Consider the following 21,934-nt stretch of genomic DNA (forward strand, 5'->3'; position numbering starts at 1 on the left):
CCGTAATTGCTATTACCAACTACATGAAAGAAACACGATTTAATAGACTGAAAGCCAAAGATTTATATGTTTTTCTTTTTTCTTCAAGAGCAAAAGTAGGACTTTGAAATGCTTTAGAAATTCTCACAAGCAGAGCTGCTATGAAAACTAAGGGTGGAATTTATGGGGCTTCTTTTGTGTGTGGCTGTAAACAAACCAAATATCCATGTACTTGAATCAGATGTGGGCAAGAAAAGTTCAAAGTTCATTCTTGAGTCTGACAAAACAATCCCAACTCCCAACAGATATTTTTTAATTGTTGCAAACCATTACATCTCAATAGAATATGTTAAATCATATGGTTTTAAACATATGTTTATTTATTTCTATACATTTTTTTTTTCTGGATAGTAATGAATTTGTGCATAAATAATCTGTTGAAAAACCTATAAAACACTATGGTGCTACCACACAATAAACCGAGCCACGTAATATCCATAGTGTACCTTCAAATAAAAGTGAATTATTTAAAGTTTTAATCAGTATGTCCCTATAATCTCCACATTAAAGGTTTTTTGTTTAGCTTAGAAAGCTAGTTTAACAGGCAATCTCTACTCAAACAATGCAAACTACACTAGCATTCCAGAGTTGCAGTGACAGGCTACATGTCTGGACCATCTCACATATGTGCTGTGAGATGGTTTATGCAGAAGTGTTTTAAATATCAATAATGTAGCATGTGTTTGGGAAGTAGTGAGCATACCTCTGGAGAAACGAGACTTTGATTATAGTGCTCCAGTTGTGTGAGACTTATTAAACTTAATATAGTTTGCTGTTGTTTAATGTGGCCCAATTTACTTTAATTTATCAAGAATTTTCCAGAGTTGGACAGACAGGCTACATGTCCGGACTTGCTCACATATGTGCTGTGAATTGGTGTTTGCAGAAGTGTTTCAAATAGAAATATTTTAGCATTTGTTTGGGAACCAGCATTCATCTGGATAATTGAGGATTATAGTGCTCCAGTAGTGTGAGATTTTTATATAGTTTGATACTGTTAAATGTGGCCCTTCTACTTTTTTTTTACCCTTCTTACAATAAAGGGTTCATTCATTATTTATCAAGAATTTTCACAGTTTTTGAATTCTTCATTCATGGTGATTCACAGCATGTGAGAAAGCTTTCTTGATGGATTCAAGTTATCATGAGAAGAGTAATTGATATAAAAATGCTAATTATATGAGTGAAGTATTCTTTTAAGTTTATTGGTTTCATTTGATGGTTAAGCTTTAAAACATCTGGTTATTTTCTTCCATACATTAATTCAACTGATGAGAACATTTCTGCCTTCTACAGAAGAGGATTACGGCCAGGTAGGAGAAAAAAATAATGAGAGGAGGATTTTTTTTTCATTATGCAGTTAGAAAAGTAGGTTGAAATAATGAGAATAAAGCTGAAATACAATAAAGGTAAAAGATATTCACATATTTTTGCCAATAAGTCATCACAGTAACATTGTTTTAAGAGAAACAGCACGTCTATCTGAACAGTTAGGTAGACTGCAAGCTACAGCCTGATTTTCATCAATGTCATAAAATGAGCAATAACCACAATATTTAAGGCTGTAGTCGTACTAAAATCCCCCAACACATCAATGAGCTATTCTTGGTAGTAGCTACCATAACTATTGTTTTGGGGAAAATCTGCTTTTATGTTATTATGTAAATGTATTAGACATATATCATATTATATTATATATTATATACCTATTTTCTCAACATTTTATTTTGACTTTATTCTCAACATTGTATTTCAACTTTATTTTCTCAACATTGTATTTCAACTTTATTTTCTCAACATTGTATTTCAACTTTATTCTCGTCATTTCGACTTTTTTTTTTATCACACTTAACGATTTTTTTTTCTCCTACCTGGCCCTAATCCTCTTCCTTATCCTTCAGAGGAGCTCTTCCCCTGACCATTTTTGTTATGTACATAGCTGAAACTCAAATAAGCTAAATGAACCTTACGTGACGCAGTTCTTTATCTCTGTGTTTGAGTATCAACATCCCAACTACCCAGTGACAGTGCTGTCATTAAAAACCTCTAAAAGGTGCAGGTTAATGTTACCATTTCCCATATCACACAGTATCAGTCTCAGTTCTGCTGTAATAATGCACTAATCTGTACTGGGTGGTGGTGAGATTCCAGTAGTGAAAGGTCTTCATGAGATGGAGCCTCCAAATGTACAACCACAGCTACACACACGTCCACTGAAGTCACACACAAACATCACACGTGACGATAGCGAAACACAAGACGAGAACATGATGGAAAGTATGGAGTATTATTAACTGCTCCCCAGGTTCTGCACAACATTCTCTTGACAATACCTTGAAAACATACTGAAATTAGATTCTGTCACGATTTGAATGAACCCCTTTGACATTAACTATAACGTCTGTGATTGCACATCTGCGAGTGGCTTATCAGGATCACTCACTGCGAGATAGTTACATACCTCCAAGGGTAAATAGAAGACGTACAATTATTCCAGCTGTCATTTACCTGAACCTAAATGTAACCGCGTTTTGCACTGCAGTGCTGTAAAGTGGCACTTGTATTTTGAGTGGAGCTGTTCATCCATAGCATGCTGTCCTTCTGATTCCCACCCATCCGTCAGCAGCAGTGTGTGGCAGACACGGCATGTCACACCATCTTTACCGGAAAAGGCAGTGGTGCTCCAGAAAGAGGAATGTTGATATGTAGTTTCCTGCTTCAGCTAATTGTATATTTAACGCTTCGGCTGATGGGTTTCCCCAGAACACCTTTGCTCAAAATCAAACCGAGCAGCGAAAGCACTCCTGAAAGTAAAATTATGCAAAAACCACATCTTTTTTCCCAATTTTCATTTACTCCCTGACTGTGAGTCTACTGAGCTTTTAACAAATTCACTTATTGTCCTAATTTTCTCAAAATTGGGTGACTTTCCAGAAAGCCACCTTCAATTACTGAGTAATATGGTGTTACATGGTAATTTCCCAGCTGTTACCATTTCATCTAAACTGTTTTATCTCCTGTGCTCTGTGTGTAGTTTAAATATCATAGCAAAGGGCATTTTTTTTCTAAATTATCAATTACTTTTCCAAATAATCATGTAGGATAAATAGGAATAGGGAAAATATGAGATTAAATAGCAACCAAGGATATATAAAAAGCCTTTGTTGTATTGGCTAAACCATTAAAAAAGCCCAAACTAGACGACACACCCTCATATCTTTGATTTTGTTCAAATTCAAATTGATAGCAAACAAGCCTAGAAGTTGTTTTTTTCCACTAATGACACAAACAGTTTCTAAAAAGAAATACTGACGTGTGAATTAGTTGCACAGGAAAAAACAACAACGAAAAAAGCTTTGTGTGTAAAGACCCTAAAACCCAAATAAATAAAATACTGCGGCTGTGTGTTTGCACATCTGTGTGAGTGTTTGTGTGTAACTAAGGGCTCAGGCCCGTCACAGCAGGGCTGCTGGTATTAACCCCTCTCTGTTTGTGTGTTACTCTTCAGACCAGTGAGCAGCACGCTGACCAGAATGAGTACAGGATGGTGATTCAGCCGTTGGCAGCTTATCTTGGACGGCTTTGTCTCAGATGCATCACGGCTCTGCTGTGACAACCCAACACACACACACACACACACACACACACACACACACACATTCTTGTACTTCTATCTTTGTGAGGGCCCTCATTGGAATACCTACGAAGGTTATAATAGTGAGTTTGCTAGTTTAAGTTTAGTTTTTTATTAGTTTTAGTTTTTTGTAATCGGGTATTTGTTGGGTGGGAGATTAAAAGAGGTCACAGTAAATTTTGCCTTTTTTTCTTTTGTCTGATCCATCTTCATTATGTATGAAAAAAGTTGACAAAGACGAAAACAAAGGACATTTTCACTATAATCATAGTTAGTTTTGTAACCACACGATACAGTTTCAGTTAGTTATCATTTTTTTCTTTTAAACTCTCATTTTTATTTTTATTTCAGTTAACGAAAATGTTTTTTCAATTCTAGTTTCCGTTATTTAATTTCCTTTTCGTTAACTATAATAACTTTGATCCCGAGCCCCTTAAGTTAATCCTTAACCTAACCTTCACCATCACAACTAAATGCCCAACCCTAACCCTAACACATGGTTACCTTTACACAAACCTAATGTAACCTGAACCCTTAAACAAAGTCTGAACTCTCAAAAAAAGCCTTCAAAGAAGTGAGGACCGGCCGAAATGTCCTCACTCTGTTGGTTAAAAACGTGTCCTGGTCCTCACTATGTAGGAAGTACAAGAACACACAGACACACAGACACAGACCAAACACACACACACACACACACACACACACACACACACACACTTTCAAAGAAGACCAATAGTCCTTCCCCTGTCTAATATTGACTGAAGCAGCTTTGTGTTATATATTCAGCCAAGAACTGTCTTTTAATTCTGAAATAAATAACATAAAAGGGAATAATATAGATGTTTTTGACTGGACACTGTGCAAGAGGCCCGGTCCTGACCTGCAAAAAGAGCAATGAATGTGGTAATGATGTTGAAAGTAGGAATGACATTATAATTCTCTTCCTGCTGTGCTGAGAGGGCTCTTTGTGGTTCATTTGCTGTGTATTTGCCTGATGTAGCCGCATCGTCGCTCCCTGAGTGATTTGGATCTTTTACAAAACCTTTTCGTCTCATTAGTGTATAAACCCGGAGTCATCAGCTCTGGGGGCAGCAGCCATTTGTGGTGGTTAACAGACAGAAACAAAGCTGGGACTCTTTGCCATGAGGACCTGACATTAATCTGCACGTCTCTTCACACTTAGTCTGATCATCTTGCCTCAGTCTCCGTACACACACAAACTAGTGTTTCCCCTTTTTTTCTTGGCAGCATGGAACATTTTCTGACAGATCTTTTTACATCATCAAGGGAAAGTTTCGTTTGCAATATTTTATGTTATATCGCTTACGGCAGATTCTGTAATGAGATGCGTTTTCATATTTTTGTGACAAATTGGTATGACAAATTTATGTGTGTTTCTACACATTACATTATTTAAAGAGGCCTTTTGGGACTCGCCCTTCAACTTTCCATATTTGAAGCTGAATAAAAATCCAATTCAGACCCTAAATTAAAGTAGAAGTTAGATACTGAATATAATTTTCCAACCTTATCAACAGATCGAAGATTTATATTTGATGGTCCTGCAGCAAATCACATTCAATGACAACATTTTTAGAGTTACCTGTCAATATCTCATTTAGTTCTTTATCTTCACACTGCAACTGCAGAATAGATAAGACCTCCTCAAGATTGGGAAAAGTTTCTGTTACAGCAAAGTTAATTATCACCATTAAAGCAGTTTTTAACTGGTTATAAAACAGTCTCAATTAACTCTCCTGTTATGCTGCGGGTCAAATTGACCCATTTCAAAGTTTAAAAATCTAAAAAAAAAAGTAGTTAAAAGTATTTTTTCATAAAAACAAAAAATGTAAAATAACATTTTTTAAAAATCAATGTCATGTAAAACCATTGTAATTTATATGTAGGTCTTTCCAATATACATAAAAAAGCTTTAACATCCATTTTTTTTAATGAAAAACGAGTGAATTATCCTCATTGAACCATGATCTGTGACAGGTAAAGAACACCATTGCACTAAATATTGATCAAATGGTTAGTAATGGAGTTAATAATTAAATATAAACAATGTTTATTGGGATTTTTTCAAGGCATTCTTACTGCTTTCTCTCATCAGATTTACTTTCATATTGTAATTAGACATGTAAATCTACATGTACATAAACTAAATTTCACACGTAGATTGTTAAATATGTAGAAATCAATTATAATCTTATCTGAAATGACCGTGAAACACCAGAAAGTGCGGCATTGCAGATGTGTCCGATCAGGGATATAAGTGCCCAACGGTGTCAGATGTGGGATACAGTTACTATAAGTATTGGTCTGTTATGGGCAGACTCTCGTATGGCGGTTAAACATCATCACCCTGCTATAATAATTGCTGAACTCATTCAAAGTGTAACATGTGACATTTATTGATCATTTCACTCAAAAAGGATGTAACAAAGGATGTCTATTGGCATAGTAATAACACTGTGTGTAAATTATATAACTTAAGAGAAATAAATTACTAGTCACACAAGCCTGTCAGAAACATGACATGACAAGTATCATGAGCATTAATGTTACTTTGAAGTATCATTAATGTCCATGAAACATCCCATGTCATGTTTATGACACGCTCATGTCACTCTTATGTAGACACCTTCAAAATAAAGTGTTACCATATCTTGCTTAAGTCACAAAGGCATGTTCAAAAAATTGCCTAAGTCACTTTTTATTTTGACTTAGGCATAATAAATCCGCTTAAGTCACACACTTGACATAGGCCATTATCTTAAAGGGGTAAAATCACATGATCTGATCAACTGAGGATGTAGGCGATTTTACCATAGGTGGCCGGTGTCATGAGGAGATGATTTAGGCAAAAAAACAAAACAATTTTGACAAAAAATTACTTAGGTGATTATTTTCAGTGTGACGACATGGTACACGCCGATCTATCACCCCAACTTCACTAGATAAAGGGGAGACTACTTCCTGTATTGGCACAGAAAAGTTATGAGTTAACTGCGTCACTTTCGGCAAAGACTTTTTCTTTCAAGACGAGATCAGACAACACAGTGAGTTTTACATATCAAGCACACTCTGATTTTAAATCGTGTGCTGCAGAATCATGCAATATGAACTTCATTTCTACGGACACTGGGTTCGGACAATGACATTTCATCTCGTCAAAAGTACCGTCTTCATGCTCCAACGGTGATAGAAAATTGTCTCTAACTGCAAATTATCCCAATCATCGTTCTCCATAATATCATCTCTTTATAACAGCTGCTGCGTATTGAGTAATAATGGAAATTTCACTCGCAGCCTCCTACTTGATAAAGGAACCTACAGCCGAGGCGTTTAACCAATCACCTGTGTCGGTTCTCCTCGAGCAGCTCCGTGGTGCTCGCATTGATTGCAGGGGCCTCAAAGCCTAAGGATTAAAAATAAACATCTCCTGGAGCCCACTGTGCCTGAGGACCGAGTCCGTCAGCCAGCTGAAAGTGGGTCAGATGAGCGGCTGCTTCCCCGCTCTTTGAGGTCTGTCGGCAATGAGGCGAGCGCGGCTTCTCCCAGGTCACTGTCACAGAGCGTAAAAACTGTCATCCATTCATTACACTTCAGCCTCACTGCCGAGCTTATTACCAGTGTAATCAAGAAGCTCATAGAGAGACCTGTCACCGCATGACAGATCCTTCTGTGAAATGTAATACTGTCCACATAATATCCCTTTTCATGAAATGACTCAATACTTTGTCATTTTTCCTCTAAAAGAAATAACTTCCCGGCTGACTGAACACTAATGGTGTTGAATTGTATTAGCATCATTTTTTGACTCAAAATTTGCACAGGTTAAGTGCTGAAAATTAACTTTTTAAGGGGACAGAAAGTGCATGACAAAATTTGGTAACACTTCATTTTACAGGGCAGTAAATTTCCTGGCAATTAGAAATTTTAATTTCTTTAAAGTACCCCCAAAATGTACCTTAATATTTTTCAGAAATAAACCCAACATTATTTCATAATTATATTCCACTATTTACCAATAAGCATGTGAAAAAAAGCTTTTCATTAGTTTTTCTTAAAAAAACAACAACAAAAAACAACTCACCAAAATACACCATTTATCGTACTGACATTATCCTCACTGTCCTTGAACGAATCATTGGTTAAGAATGTTTCTGTTAGAAAATACTATATTCTACATGTCTCATTTGAATATTTGCCAAAAATAAACCGTTTGGAATCACTAGATCCTGTTAAAAACAATAAATTCTGCTCCTCAGACACACTGTGAGTCATGATTGATTCTGCTGATGAACAGTCAAGTGACAAATACTCACTGAAAATCTGTTTACACAGAGCCGAGAGAAGAGGCTATATAAATGCAAATAGTTCAATGTCAATTTTTCCCCCCTCTAATATTCACAAACACTTGTGGGCACTTGGAAAACTGTTATTCTGCACAAAATACATTTTTGAGTTGTTCCCATATCTAGCCATGATTGTGATGATTCCATAGGGTTAATTGATACAAATTGAAACAGTGTTTGTTGGACTTTTTTTTTTTTGAAAGAGTATTATAGTTATATATATATAGGTATATATATATAGGTATTGTCGTTTAATTATTAAACAATGTTGGGGGGATTTCTGATAAATTATGAGGTCAATTTGGGGCTAATTTTAAAGGAATTTTAACATGTTACTTGCTTATTTTTACCTTATTATTACAATTTATGTACCTAAATCCCCGTAAATATTTTTTTTTACTGATCACATTTTTGCTGTTGTGTAAATAAGGGAGAGTGCGTGAGTCAATGTGTATGGGAGCAGTGTTACTGTCTAATCTCTGGCTGTCAGTTCTGTTTATAATGGGGAGTTAGGTAGCCCAGTGAGGGACAGCGATGTGTTCACGCACCGTGTCTATTATCTGTCACACAACATCTGGCACCAGGAAGTTGATGTGCCTCCTCATTCTGCTTTTTTAAAACTCAGCCCGCTGGAAAAAAAAATAAAGCAGATGGGTATCTGCGGGGGCTGTTTTCAATCAAGTAGAAAGAAAGAAAGAAATTCAGGAGGCGAACTAAATCCCAATAGTGTACTGTATCTTTTACAAGCCTCAGCAGCTAACGCACAAACTCGACCACCATGATATCCCTGTGAGATTCCTCTCAAGCTTCAGTGATCAAACTGTGTTCGCAGCAGTCACAAAAAGGAGAATGTTGTGCAAAACCTGGGTCGGGTCCTGTTTAATCTCTGGAGAGATGAAAAAGTCGGACCCCCTCAGAAGTTGGGTGTGACCATACTTACGAAGGAGGACCTTTCGCAACAACGACACACACAGAAAGATTCGGAGAACAGAGCCTTACCGTATTCTCTGTGAAATTGTAATCCAGGGAGTATTGTAATTTGCCCAGTTTCTGGTCCTCCTTGGGCTCTGCCTCTTTCTCCGTTTCAGTCAGCCCTGTCTCCGCATCCTCCTCATCCTTCAAGGCCTGAAGGAGACACCCACCAAGAGTCAGTGTCGCCTGTTTGTCGCTGGCGCTAGCACCCAGCCAGCCGTTCCCCCGCCCAGGTCCTGCCAGCGGACCTACTCCTGTAAAAGCTGCCACTTGTTTTATGTCGTGTAAAGGGGGAAAACATTGGGAGGGGGGAAGCAAGCACTAGCAGTTAACACCAGGACATGCTCTGTGATGCACTAAAGCCCCGAGCCTGGTCCCCTGATGATGCTTTTCTATCAATCTCTGGGTGTTTTCTGTCTAAAGGGGAGGAAAGATCAAATGATGTCGCCAGAGATGAGAGCAATGAGCAGGCATTAAAGGAAGAAAGAGAGAGACAAAGAGAGAAGGAGAGAGAAGATGCTCCCGGAAAAACAGTAAGACAATTCCCTTGATGTTATTTCAGGCAGATCAAGTTTCTGGCGAAAACACATATCAACTGGGAAGAGTCTGAAGTGGCAGAGAGTGAGGAGTGAAGTTGCCCTTTCGCTAGCCTGGCTGAGGTAAAGGTAGCAGGTGGTGGTGGTGGTGGAGGGGAAAAGGAGGGGTGGAGGAGTTTGTTATAAGACCAACATGCGATTGAAGAGGCAAAGACTAGCTCTCAAGGTCATTCATTCAGCGTCGAAAGTTGCCTTCCAAGATATCTCTTTTCGTTAGGCATGCAGAGCATTCTCTGTCGTAACAAACCAGTGCTCTCGTGTCATTTCCCCACATTCCCCACGTCTGCTTACGCCCCTCAAGACATACAGTGTGATCATAACCCTTAAAGCTTTTGTGTTATCCCCTACGTCGATGGTAGCTAGAAGCATCATGCCAGCAGTGGGTGGTAAGAGGGGTTGTAATGTACACTGGGGGGGGCCTGCTCCTATTAGTTTGTCAAGTTGCTCATGTGAAAGCAAAAAGGCTGAACAACACTGATTGGCTTTAATATTTCTCCTCTGAGCCACTTTGGTCTCCGCCTTTTGGTTGGCAAATGCAAAATTGAGTGGTTTGTTAGGATCGGAAAGTGGAGCAGGTGAAATGATTGAGGAAATAAAAAGATTCCCTAATTTATCAAACGTGTAATTCAGATGATTTTCGGAGGTTAATCCAATTTTTTTTATACATCTGATCTGTGCTCCAGGAATCTGTTTCACCTGGGCTGACAGACGTGAATGCAACTTCTAAAGCTTCCCTTTTCATCAGCAGCAACATTTACTTCTAGAGCCTCTCAATCATTCCACGTTTGCTCGCCGCCACTCGTTTGAAATGTAAATTAAAAGATTCAAAAGGCGGGAGACTTGAGCTTGGCCATGAAAATCAGCATGGTTCAACCTTGTCAATGCGCACCCAAGTGTTTCTTTCATACATATATATGTGCATATGCAGGTTGTACACACATATATGCAGTGGGTATACATGTACTGTATGCATAGTTACATATATTTGGTTCTATGGGAGTAAGTTGTTGTCAAGAGGCTATAAAAAAAAAAACATCAGAGCAGCAGGCTTAAGAAGATCCAACAGCAATTTGGAACCTACCGCCAGTGACCATCCCGAACAGTCATCAGACACAACACAGATAAGGAGGACATAGAAGGAAGAAACACAAATTAAAACAACCACACACAGGAGTTAACACACCAGAGTCTGGGCACACCAGGAGAAATGACCGCTCGCCTCGGAAGTGGCAGATTCGCCGATCTCAGAGATTAGTCGTTAGGACCTGAGCTCTTTTATTTTGATAAATGGCGATTTAGAAATAAAAAATTGGATTCTTCTAAGGCAGCCAGAATACTGGAAATTAATGGAAAATCTTTGCCAACAAGCACAATGTGCCGTGCTGCAGCTATGTGATTGACCTTGCTGGTTGTTCTCTGTTCACACAAGAAGATAAATGAGTCTTTAACATTTAATTTATGCTTTCTTGCTTCTACAATAAGTAATGAAGTATTAAAACAATGTCAGTGGTTTCTGTCAGCGATTCGCATCTCTGATAGCAAGACGTGATTCAGCAAATTAAACACACTTTGTACACGATTTCCACCGAGAACAGCAGTATAATGATGCTCCGCTGGTGCAATTAGTGTGCTAACTCCATTTGAAGTGTCAGAGTTTCACTGCTTCCCCCGTTCTGTACTTTCTGTTGAAAGGTAGGGTTTAATTACGCTTCCCCTCCCGTTTGTTTGTTATCGTTTGGTGATGTCATTTCTCTGGGTGGATACCACTTCATAACACGGCAAACGTTACTCACACTCTTCAACATGTGAGCGGCTCCTCATATGACAAAAAGAAACACTCACAGGAACGAAAAGTAGGAGAAAAAAAGAGAGATTGAAATGCTCTCTCTTCAATCTGAAGCCATTTAAATGGCTTCTTCCTTTAACTTTCCTGTAATTAGACTGAATACTTCTTTTAATTACGGTTAAAAACGGTGAAATATCACAGTAAGTAATACTGTATGTATCTCTCTGGCGACAATTAATAACATAAGACATAGGAAATACATACAGTTCAGTAGGAGACATTGCATTCATAAATAGGGACGTTTTTGAGTGCCATATTTGCAGTGAAATTGTTCTCATAATGTTGAGGAAAACACAACTTAATGTGTTGGAGTAATAACTGCAAATGTGATCAATCAAATGTGTCATAATACAACATTTGAAGCACTAAACTTATAAAAAGAAAAAGTGAATTGAACACAGTAAAAAAACTAAAAAAAACTAAACATTACTAAATATATATTTAAGACATATTTCTGGACAAATAATATTTAACCTTTTAACTTAACGTCATGCACAGAAAATCCAGCAAAAACAAAGTGTTTTGCCAGTAAGAATGTTATTTTTAAGGGATTTATTTCTGCATTTGGAGCAACAAAAGTTCAAAGTCTTTACCTCGGTTTTGGCTCCGTCTTTGACGTCCATCATGTTGATGGCATTTTTGCCCTTGTCTTTGCCCTTCTTTTTGTTTTTCTTCTTGAATATCCATTTTTTGCAGATGCAGAAGCAGCATGCTAACACCAGAATGATCGCCACGAAGGCGATGGAGACGATGGCCCATGACGGCACTGTGGAGAGAAAGAGCAGTGGAAAGTTTGGATTAATCTTCTGAGAGACACTTTTCTGTTTGACTTGTTTAACAACAGCTCGGAAAATCTTTTTGGCACGGACACCAAAGCTTCGGTCATAATTATTTTATTTCTGGCTAGAGTGGTCTGCTCCACAATTCCCCATGATCGGCATGTTGATATCACAGAAATCTGACCTGTTTTCAGCAGAGAAACTGACTTATGACCTCAATTTTAAATCAGACAATTTCTGGAGACTGTGTAAACTCTTTCTTTCCTTCCTACAGAGACTCTCCCCATTCCCACTCCGTCAAGAAATGAACTCTGTCTGGAGTCACACTCTACACTGAGCTGTAGTACAGGGTGTCCATGAAGTCTCCTTACAATTTATTGAGATATCTTAATCAGATTTATTGTATGTACTCAGTGGTTAACAAAGTTTTTAATCACATTGCATTTGTGTATTTTAGGCACCCTGTTGATGAAATAGGTAGTGGTAAATGAAGCCCTATAGAAATGGCTTCAGTTGGATTTTTCAGTTCTTTTGTTTTTGTTTTTACTTTTTCCTGTTGATATTGTAGTGTAGAAACATGTTAGTAAAATTAGAAATATAAAAAAGGGAAATATGACAAACTTCTGGGTGAGATACAACACCTTGCAGAGAAGAAAACACCGTGAAGCTAGCCAAAGTAGCATTTGAAGTTCCAAAAAGTAGTGATTTTTCCGACTGAGTGAAGTGAGATAAAAAGCAGGGAGATGTGTGTGTGTGTGTGTGTGTGTCTGCAGAGCTGGCAGACTGGATCAGCACCTAAGCCAGTGCCTGGGTCCATCAAGAAGTGGCAGACTCCTAACGATCGGTCCCGACTAGCGGGACAAGACCCGACCAAACAGCTTCAGCCAATTTAATGGAAGTAACAGATGTCGGCATTTTCCACTTGCCATTTAAACAAAAGATTCTCAGACAGCTGACACTTTCACGGCAATCACCGGCTACACAGAACTTGCCTGGAGTGAGAGCGGTGGGTAATTTTGCCGGGTGGGCCTGAGAGGCATTAACAGTGGCGCGACCATGACAGGCCAATGATGCAGCGAAATCAAAAGGGTTCACGGGGGGTTTGACACACATTGTTCACAAGCTCTCTGCTGCTACATTACCTTTAAAAAGCAGCATGAAATGAGTCTTTGGTGTTGAGATTTAAAGGTCAGAACTTCTTAAAGATAGACAAAAAGCTTTCTCAGAGGCAGAGCTGCTCCACGAATAAAGAAAAAGTCTAATCTTACTGGTTAAATTAAACCTGAACATTTAGAGTTCAATCCAGAGGGCTTCAGAGAACAGTAGCAAGATGGTGTCTTTAATTTAAACTTTGTGATCCCAGAGTCATATCATCAATTCCCCAGTAATCGTGTCCTTGTCATAACATTTCACAACGCCCTCCAGCTGAGCCATATTGTTTTTGAGCCAGGAAAACGGCTTGACATGTGTTATAACCTTCAGGCTAAATTTTGCATTTAGGATTTCTGTGAATTACAAGTCTTACATTCTGTAACTAGATGTCTTCTTTCACTCTGTTACAGTGTGTTTATGCCAAAGGGCCAACTCTTGCTCCCTTGATGGTGCATTCACTTGCTTGCAGGAGGGTGGGACAGACGTTTTCATTAATCCATGAAGTGTTTTCCATTTCAGTTGTATTTGAACACAACTCCTGGGCTTTTTATAACTTTAACTGTAGGTCATAAATCACATTTCACCACTAAAGTACCTCCATATTCTCCAGCTTCATTTGACACATTGTCAGTGTAGTGATGTAAAGGTAGAATATATATAACTTGTATGCATTTAAAAATGACTAGACATGTTATATAGTTGTTGAGTTGTGTACTTAAATTATCCCCAGTGTTCCCAACAGTTTTCAAACCCAAATAAATCTGTAATTTTAATCAATGTTTCCATTTTATTAGGCTGCCTGTCAATGATGTCATGCACCTGTATCGTGGTTGTCTGCCAGGAGGTGTCATAACTTTTTATCCAGTTTTTAACTATATTTTTGTGACACACGTTATATACACGTTATATATTTTACTCAGTGGAAGGAAGGAAGGAAGAATTTTAGTCATCAAATGCCTGGATCTTGAGTTACAGTATTAGAAAAACTTGCTTTGCCCCTCTGTAACATCCTGCATCCAATAAACAGCGTTGAAGAAACACATATTTTTAACAGGAAACTGCTTTATTCAGTAAATGTACTGCTTTTAATCAGCATGTCCGTTTATTCCTGATTATGGACACCTCAAAGGACATTAACCTGCTTTCTTTCACTTCACTTGCCAAAGTAAAAAATGAAGACTATTTAATTCAACTGTTCAACATTTTCAGGTCTTTTGCATTCAAAATCTAAAGGTTTTCACAAGCCACAAGTCGACTTCTTTAGTAACACCTGAGATCTTGACTACTGTGTGGAACAGATCTGGGCATTAGGCAGTCCACGGGGCCCATCCGGCCCATCCCACGTTCCTGTCTGGCTCACGTGAGGTTACCCATAAATTAGAAATCAATACAACCACAGTTCTTTTATTTTGAAGGCGATTTATGTAGGTGCGTGCATGTACTGAGTTACTTTGTTACCATGTCAAAAACACTCAAAAACACAAAAAGTTAATGAATTGTTGGTTCACTGCATAACATATATGCTCTATATTGTTTTTGTGGTTTGAATGTATGCTGTGTTTAAAATAAATGGAAAAGTGAGATAATGATTGGAGTTTTTACTCATTTTTACTGCTATATATGACTTACTCCACATTAACAAAGGTCTGCAACCTTCGCAGTATCTCATATGGCCCCTTGGGAAAATGAAGTGCCCACCCCTGGTCTGGAACGATTACCATCACATAAGGTTCTTCTGCAATGAAAACGTTGGTCACTACTCCAGTAAAAAAGTTGAACCGAAGATATGGCTTGGCGATGTCTAGTTCACTCAGCTGTTAGCCATAAAGTTAACGTTATACTCGCAAGATTGAAAGTCAATAACACTATGTATTTTTGATAAACAGTAAATATATGTAATATGACCGTAGGTTAAACAACAAGATCTATCCAGCTAAGTCATTGTCCCCAAATTAATATCAAGAGTTACGCGAATAAATGATACGTTGTGTTGCTATGCTGCAGCCTGAAGTAGCGTGTTACACAGCGAATGGGATGTGAGTCAAACTCTTATGTGAAGTAAACTTTTAAAAGTAATTTTCCAGTAAATTCAGAAGGGCTGTGCACTTCTAATAGCTTGAGTGTACAGTCTCCATTCAGCAGTGATCAGAGGATGAGACATCAACAGACAAAATGTAGTTTTGCCAATTCCAAGAAATTGTAAATGGAGGCTTTGATTGTGTCCCTGTTGCTGTGAGCCAGTGTATTTAGGTATTTAGTGTACTTAGATTTCCATTGTCAGAAACTAAAGCACTTAGTGAGTGTTCACTTATCAACCATGGTAAAGTTTCTTAAAAACCTTTGAAGATGTTTTTTTGAAGACCAGGAGACACGTGGCAAACTTTTTAGGATTAAAAGTAGCACATGAGTTGTTGCTTCCTGCACCATATGTTGTTGTTGTGCTGTGCGGACCTGACTGTAGGAATTGGACAACCGGCAGTTAACTCAGTCACCTACAGACTGTCAAGACACTCAGCTGAACAACGGAGTGACAGCTCTAACAGCCTGCTGCAAACACTGTGACACGGATCTCAACTATAGTCAGCAGACGGCTCCAGCTCCCCGGTGCACACACACAGCTACAGTATAGACTCCACACACACACGAACACAATGATGGAAGGAGAAGTGGGCTGCTTTAGGTAGCGCAGAGACGACATAAAGTCCAGATGGGCTGAAAATAATGAGAGACCTCGCAACAGACTTCTCCCTTCAGCAGTCATAATCGCTGCTCCTTCATTCGACTCGGCAGACACCAAACACCTGGCAGCCCACCCCTCATTTTAATAGAGAGGAATAACAGACAAATGAGCCAATTTTAGGAGCATGTTTTTGGTTTTGTCGGTGAGAGGCAAAGGGAATATTTCTCACTGAGGCAATTTGCTCTGCCACTTCTGAAAAATATGCAAAACTGAAGAAACAAATAGAAAATCTTCTTCTTCAGAGACACAAAATACATTTCTCATCATAGTTCATTTGGGGAAGAGGCCCAAAGGAGGTCATACATCCAAACAACCCCATAGATGGAATAAGCTTTGAACTTTGAAGACTTTATCTAAAAAAAACTCCAAAAAGACCCATCATAACAGAAAAGTATATTACAGCCTATCACTCTGGGGTTTGCTCGCCAGAATTCAGCTGTGGTTTCTTTGCCGTGGTCCCGAGGGGAGAGAGAGAAGGGAAAAAATCGATGCTCTGTTGACAAAATCAATAAGCACTCTCCTCCAAGGGAAAACAGTGAGTGATGCTCTAAAATAACTTAAGGATCTGCAGCTTTGGCCTTGCCCCGGAGCTCTGTGGTGATGGAGGTGACACTGGATGGGACTCGTTTACGGTGAGCCATCTAAAACTGACAGCATTTCCTTTTAAAACTTGAAACTATATTGAGAATAAACTGTAGGTCAGGGAGAGTTTGTTGGGCTTTTACCTTTGATGCACAGAAAGATACTGAAATCCTATTGGGAATTGGTTTATCTTATTGGCCGAAAATACTTTGCAGGAAAATGTTTGACGTTTAAGGACAGTCAAAGTTCAATTTTTGCTCTTTAATTAAGACTTTTTATACAGATTGCTGGTGGCTCTTTTTGATTAGACACCATTCATAAAGGGTTCACAAGTAATCATAACTTATAGCTTCAATAATGGCTAATAAAGTATTTAAAAATGCTTTACAGATGTTTAAAAGCCATTTATAAAGGATGATTTTGGGTTCAAAAACATCTGGGCGATAGTTGCTTTCCTACTATGTTGAAGGTATGACCCACTCTACTCTGCCTCTGATTGGCTTACCCTGATATTCTTACCCAAACAAATCTTGCACACCAGGCTGAAAAAATAAGCTGCAGTTCCTTGAATGGCCACTTTCATGGCTTTTTTTCAATGGCTCCAAAAGCGAGTAAATCCCTGTAGACCCCCATGTTAAAGTGCTTAACTCCACAGCAGAAATAAACATGTCTACAGCCTGGTACAAAAACATTTTTGGACTCCATATCTTATTTGCTGTGGGGGGGATTTAGTTGCATATAACCCTCCCATTTAAATTATATAAAGGCTTTTGGTTATGCATAAATAGGTGGCATGTTTTAGACAGTGGCACGCCTCAGCTCCACCCATGCTTCACATCTTTGTCAGTTTTTGGATAAATTGTTAGGTAGGTGGAGTCAGGGATTGCAAAAAGGGCAAAAGATGAAGACAACACTTGTTCCAAAAATCTGGGGTTTGCTTTCACTTTTATTGAGCCAGTGCCAAGTATGAATGTTATACCTAAAACAGTAAGCCTTAAGTTTTTTTTTCTTTTACAGCAGAGAGAAAGAAACCCATGAGTGTTTTGACAGAGTTTGGTTTTAATGTCAACATACACATGTTTGTAATCCATTTATAAAGCTTGTAAATGTTAAATTAATAGATTTTGGTCCAGATTCTGTGCAGATGTTTTCCAGACATTCAGAAGAAACTGTCCGATCAGACACCGATTTTTCAGTCTGGCAACCCAAATGGTGTTCTTTTTAATTGCTTATAACTAACAGAAAAGCACCAAAGAGCTGCATGACTGACTGTGCAGCAAAGTTCTGGCTACGTCTCCAGTTCTTTTGAAAATCCTCTTGAACACCAGAGACCTCTAAAGTTGGACAAAAAAAGGAGCATTTGTTTCTTATACCTCTAATGATACTGTGGCTCATTCCAGCACTGGAACAGCTACTTTTACCTCACACATACAAATGCAAACACAGGGTAAGGTAAGGAGACAGTCTTTTAATGGAAGTGTCGGAGATGTGACAGGTTCGTATTTTAAGCTGGCGAACCACTGCGATAAGCAATCACCTCCCTAAAAGAACTGTCAGCGAGCTTTTTTTCCCACCAAATAGAAGCTCTGATTAACGGAAATCTAAATAAACACACTGTCAACTTTTTCATTCATAGCTCTAAATGCTTTTGTCACTTTACACTCATTCTGGCAATTCATCAAAGCTCACGTTGCCTGATGGAACGCCGTTTAGCCAGTTACAGTGGAAATCAATGCATGAACCCAGCCCTTATCTTATTCATCAAGCGTGCGTCTTCGTGTGAAAGGCACTTCTGTGTTCCTTAATTAAAGAAACCTGAGTCCCAGAAAGCAATAAAAGCATCCCCTAATTAACTACATTGTGTGAGTGTCTTTTCTCGAGAGAGAGAGAGAGAGAAATAGAGCGAGAAAGTGAAAGAGAGAGTGAGAGGGAGTATTGGCAGCATGCGCTCTGCACTTCAACTCCCAGCACTTATCTCTTGTTCCGCCGAGCGACATGGCATGGAAAATGGAGTTTCTCTAATGGGTGGGTTGCGCATGATGAAATCCATGTTTGGTGTTCTTCAAGGTTCGAAATCGCTTTTCAGCACTGTCATCGAAATGGTGGCACCAGAGCCCTAAACAATGAGAAACCTTTAAAGGACTTTAGACAATGTGAGTGAAATTGACTGTACCATTGTAGTCCTTCTTTAAAGGGCTGTATTTTTCAGCTTGGACCCTATGTTTCTAGGTTTTTGAAATTGGTTCAGTAATGTGAGAGAGAGCACTTCAGCCAGTAGTCATAAAATAAGCTACAATGCAATCTCACGGCACAGCTTTGCACCGTCAATGTACATCCACTAACAGTGCTGTTTTTGCACTGACAGGCTACGATTGTGTCTGACAACATCATGGAAAGATGGAGAAGATCTGAAATCTCTTGAGAGGAGGCTTGTTGCCTGTTGCCTCGTTGTCTGACAACATCATGGAAAATGGAGTTTCTCTAATGGGTGGGTTGCGCATGATTAAATCCACGTTTGCTGTTCTTCAAGGCTTAGATCGCTTTTCAGCACTGTCATCAAAATGGTGGCACCAGAGCCCTAAACAATCAGAAACCTTTAAAGGACTTTAGACAATGTGAGTCAAATTTAAAAAAAAAGGCTGTATTTTCCAGCCTGGACCCTCTATTCCCAGTAATGTGGGAGAGAGCACTTCAGCCAGCAGTCATAAAACAAACTACAATGTAATTTCACGGCACAACTTTCCACCATCAATGTAAATCCACTCTTGTTTGCTTCTTGTTTTTGCACTGACAGGCTACGATTGTTTCTGACAACATCATGGAAAGATGGAGAAGATCTGAAATCTCTTGAGAGGAAGCTTGTTGCCAGAAGACAATGTTGGAAACATGACAGACAGAGTTGGAGAGAGGACTGCCCTACTTGTTGTCTCAAAGATTTTTAATAAAAACAATATTTTGTGCATTTCTGAATTGTGCAATTCTCTTCACAGCTTTTCATAGACAACTTATGTCTGAAGTTGTGGCTTGTATAGTACAGAATATTGATTCTTGTTTGATCAGTTCTGCCAAGTTTGATATCATCATAACAAACCTGTTGATTGGCCCAGTGGGGGGCATGTAGGCTGGAAATCAGCAGATTCAACTTATTTCTAGGCTAATGCAAATGAGCCTCATTGCAATACCAGTCAGATTCACAAAGACCAGTGCTAATAACCACAAGCAGTTACAGTGAAATGATTAGCCTCTTCAGAGAGTTTGTGGAAGGCACATTCGTAAGAGGTGTCACCGACAAACCCAAATATGGGTACTCTTTAAAGTCCTTGCCTTGCCTCATTGGTCAGGACTTTTATCTCCCAGCCAGAAAAAATGTAACTTTTATTTTCTTCTCTGCCATTGTTCTGTCTACTGTGTTCTTGCTGCAATATCTTTTGTAATTCTGAACTTGAGACTGTGCTATTAGCACCTGCAATTCATTTTTTGTAAGTTCGCCCATCAGTATTTTGTGTGGTGGGAATTGATTTCATCCAGCTTAAACAAGAAGTCAATCAGGTGCTTGGAGGAATGACACATCTACATTTCCATTACAACTGGGCACCTCCATTTTCTTTGCCAGTCAGTCAAAAACCCCCAGAACAGCAACTGAGACTGTCTTGAGATTGAGATATCCTTTCAATAAATGCATTTTGGCTGTGATCAGTGTCAGTTTTTACCACTTACATTGACCAATACTTCACATTTATGTCAAAAAGATTGATGCAGGTCCTATAACATGCCTCTGCTCGGACTCAACTCTGTATTTAAAAGGAGGTAATACATAGCACTTTACGTTTGACAGAAAGCTTTTATGAACTGGATGGAGTTTGATGGATGCATTTAAAAGGCTATGCGTGTGTGTGTGTGTGTGTGTGTGTGTGTGTGTGTAATATTGCATCTGGGTAATATCCACTTCCAGCAGCCCACACTAATCCAATGTGACAGGACCCTGTTGGTCAATTAACCTTGACATTATATCTTGTTATGCTTATGAGAGAAACACTCTGTCCGTGACCTTTCCCCGCTGCGGCTTGTTTAAGCAAACAATATGACTGCAGCAAGGGAGCATATTACAACATCTGCAACAATGACTGGCTGTACACAAACTGAGAGCTGGTGATGATCATGGAAAGTTTCTCCTCTTGTGCCAAAAAATGGGCTCATCTGTGTCTTTGTGATTTGGTTAAATTAAATGTCACTATTCTGTCTGGTCCATTATCCTGATTATTATCTGAAAATGTCGACCCATGAGTTGAAGTGACACAGTGCATGAGGTGGATTTACAACAATAGATGTGATAATCACATGAGATAGACGAGCACTGGTTGTACATTCAAGGCACAAAGAAAAGTAAGAGCAGCTAAATGTGGTACAAAAAGAAGAGTGGATTACAAATGTTGCCAAATTTGAAAACAAATAATGTGACAGAAAGATGTTTTTCCTATCCGAAGTTGAGATCATCATTGACATATCTGTTTGTCAATCATTATTTATCTTGAAATGATAAAAGTACAGTATGGTGATGTGGAAATTAAAAAAGCAAAGTAAATCAATTTGATGCTTTAAAGCAACAAAAATTGCATTGTCAATGAATTTGATCAGAAAAAACTATATCTGACCAATATTTAAACTTGGTCAACACCAAGTATCAGCGCCAACTTCTAAGAGTGCACTGTTGGACATCAGAAAACCAATTTCCAGGGTATCTTTTATTCCACAAGCTTTGGTTCAACCACATTAAAAAAAATATTCGAACATGGCCACAGGGCCTGAAAGAACCCATTAAACTTTGGGTGAAAGAAGAACTTACTAAACTTTGGAGCAGATCTGAATCATAAGACGTATACACAAATTATTATTTACTTTTGTTAACATTGTAAGCTAGTGCATGACCTTGACTAAGGTCAGTACTCTACGATGTATTTATATTTTAACCCTCTGGAGTCTCCAAAAGCTCCAAAGCATGACTTCATCACATCCAGACTAGAAAACAAAGCAGCGTGGAGCCCTACTGTAAATTTACCTCTAAAGTTCTGGCTGTAAACTCCATCCCTCTTATATGTTATATTTGAAACCTTTGTTCACATTTGCAACATTTTTTTATTTTATTGAGCATGATAATGTTTTGAAAGTAAAAAAAAAATCAAAATCACATTTTATGTTGGAGTAAAGGACTAAATAGGACACAAAAGGACAC

At 38.6% G+C, this 21,934-nt stretch overlaps 1 protein-coding gene across 3 annotated transcripts in view; it reads right to left on the minus strand.

Annotated features, from left to right (window-relative positions):
* Nucleotides 1–21,934, minus strand: part of syt1a (synaptotagmin Ia) — a 228,361-nt gene that overhangs the window by 26,851 nt on the left and 179,576 nt on the right. For 2 of the 3 annotated variants that reach the window (XM_059326242.1, XM_059326243.1), the window contains 2 exons: nt 12,045–12,217; nt 9,037–9,162 (listed from right to left, as the gene is read on the minus strand). In XM_059326242.1, coding sequence (XP_059182225.1) covers nt 9,037–9,162; nt 12,045–12,217 — 299 coding nt within the window. The remainder of the gene's footprint in view (nt 1–9,036; nt 9,163–12,044; nt 12,218–21,934) is intronic. The other variant, XM_059326244.1, reaches the window with a different exon arrangement.

Source organism: Centropristis striata, chromosome 22 (assembly GCF_030273125.1).
Source record: "Centropristis striata isolate RG_2023a ecotype Rhode Island chromosome 22, C.striata_1.0, whole genome shotgun sequence".
Classification (NCBI taxonomy): Eukaryota; Metazoa; Chordata; class Actinopteri; order Perciformes; family Serranidae; genus Centropristis; species Centropristis striata.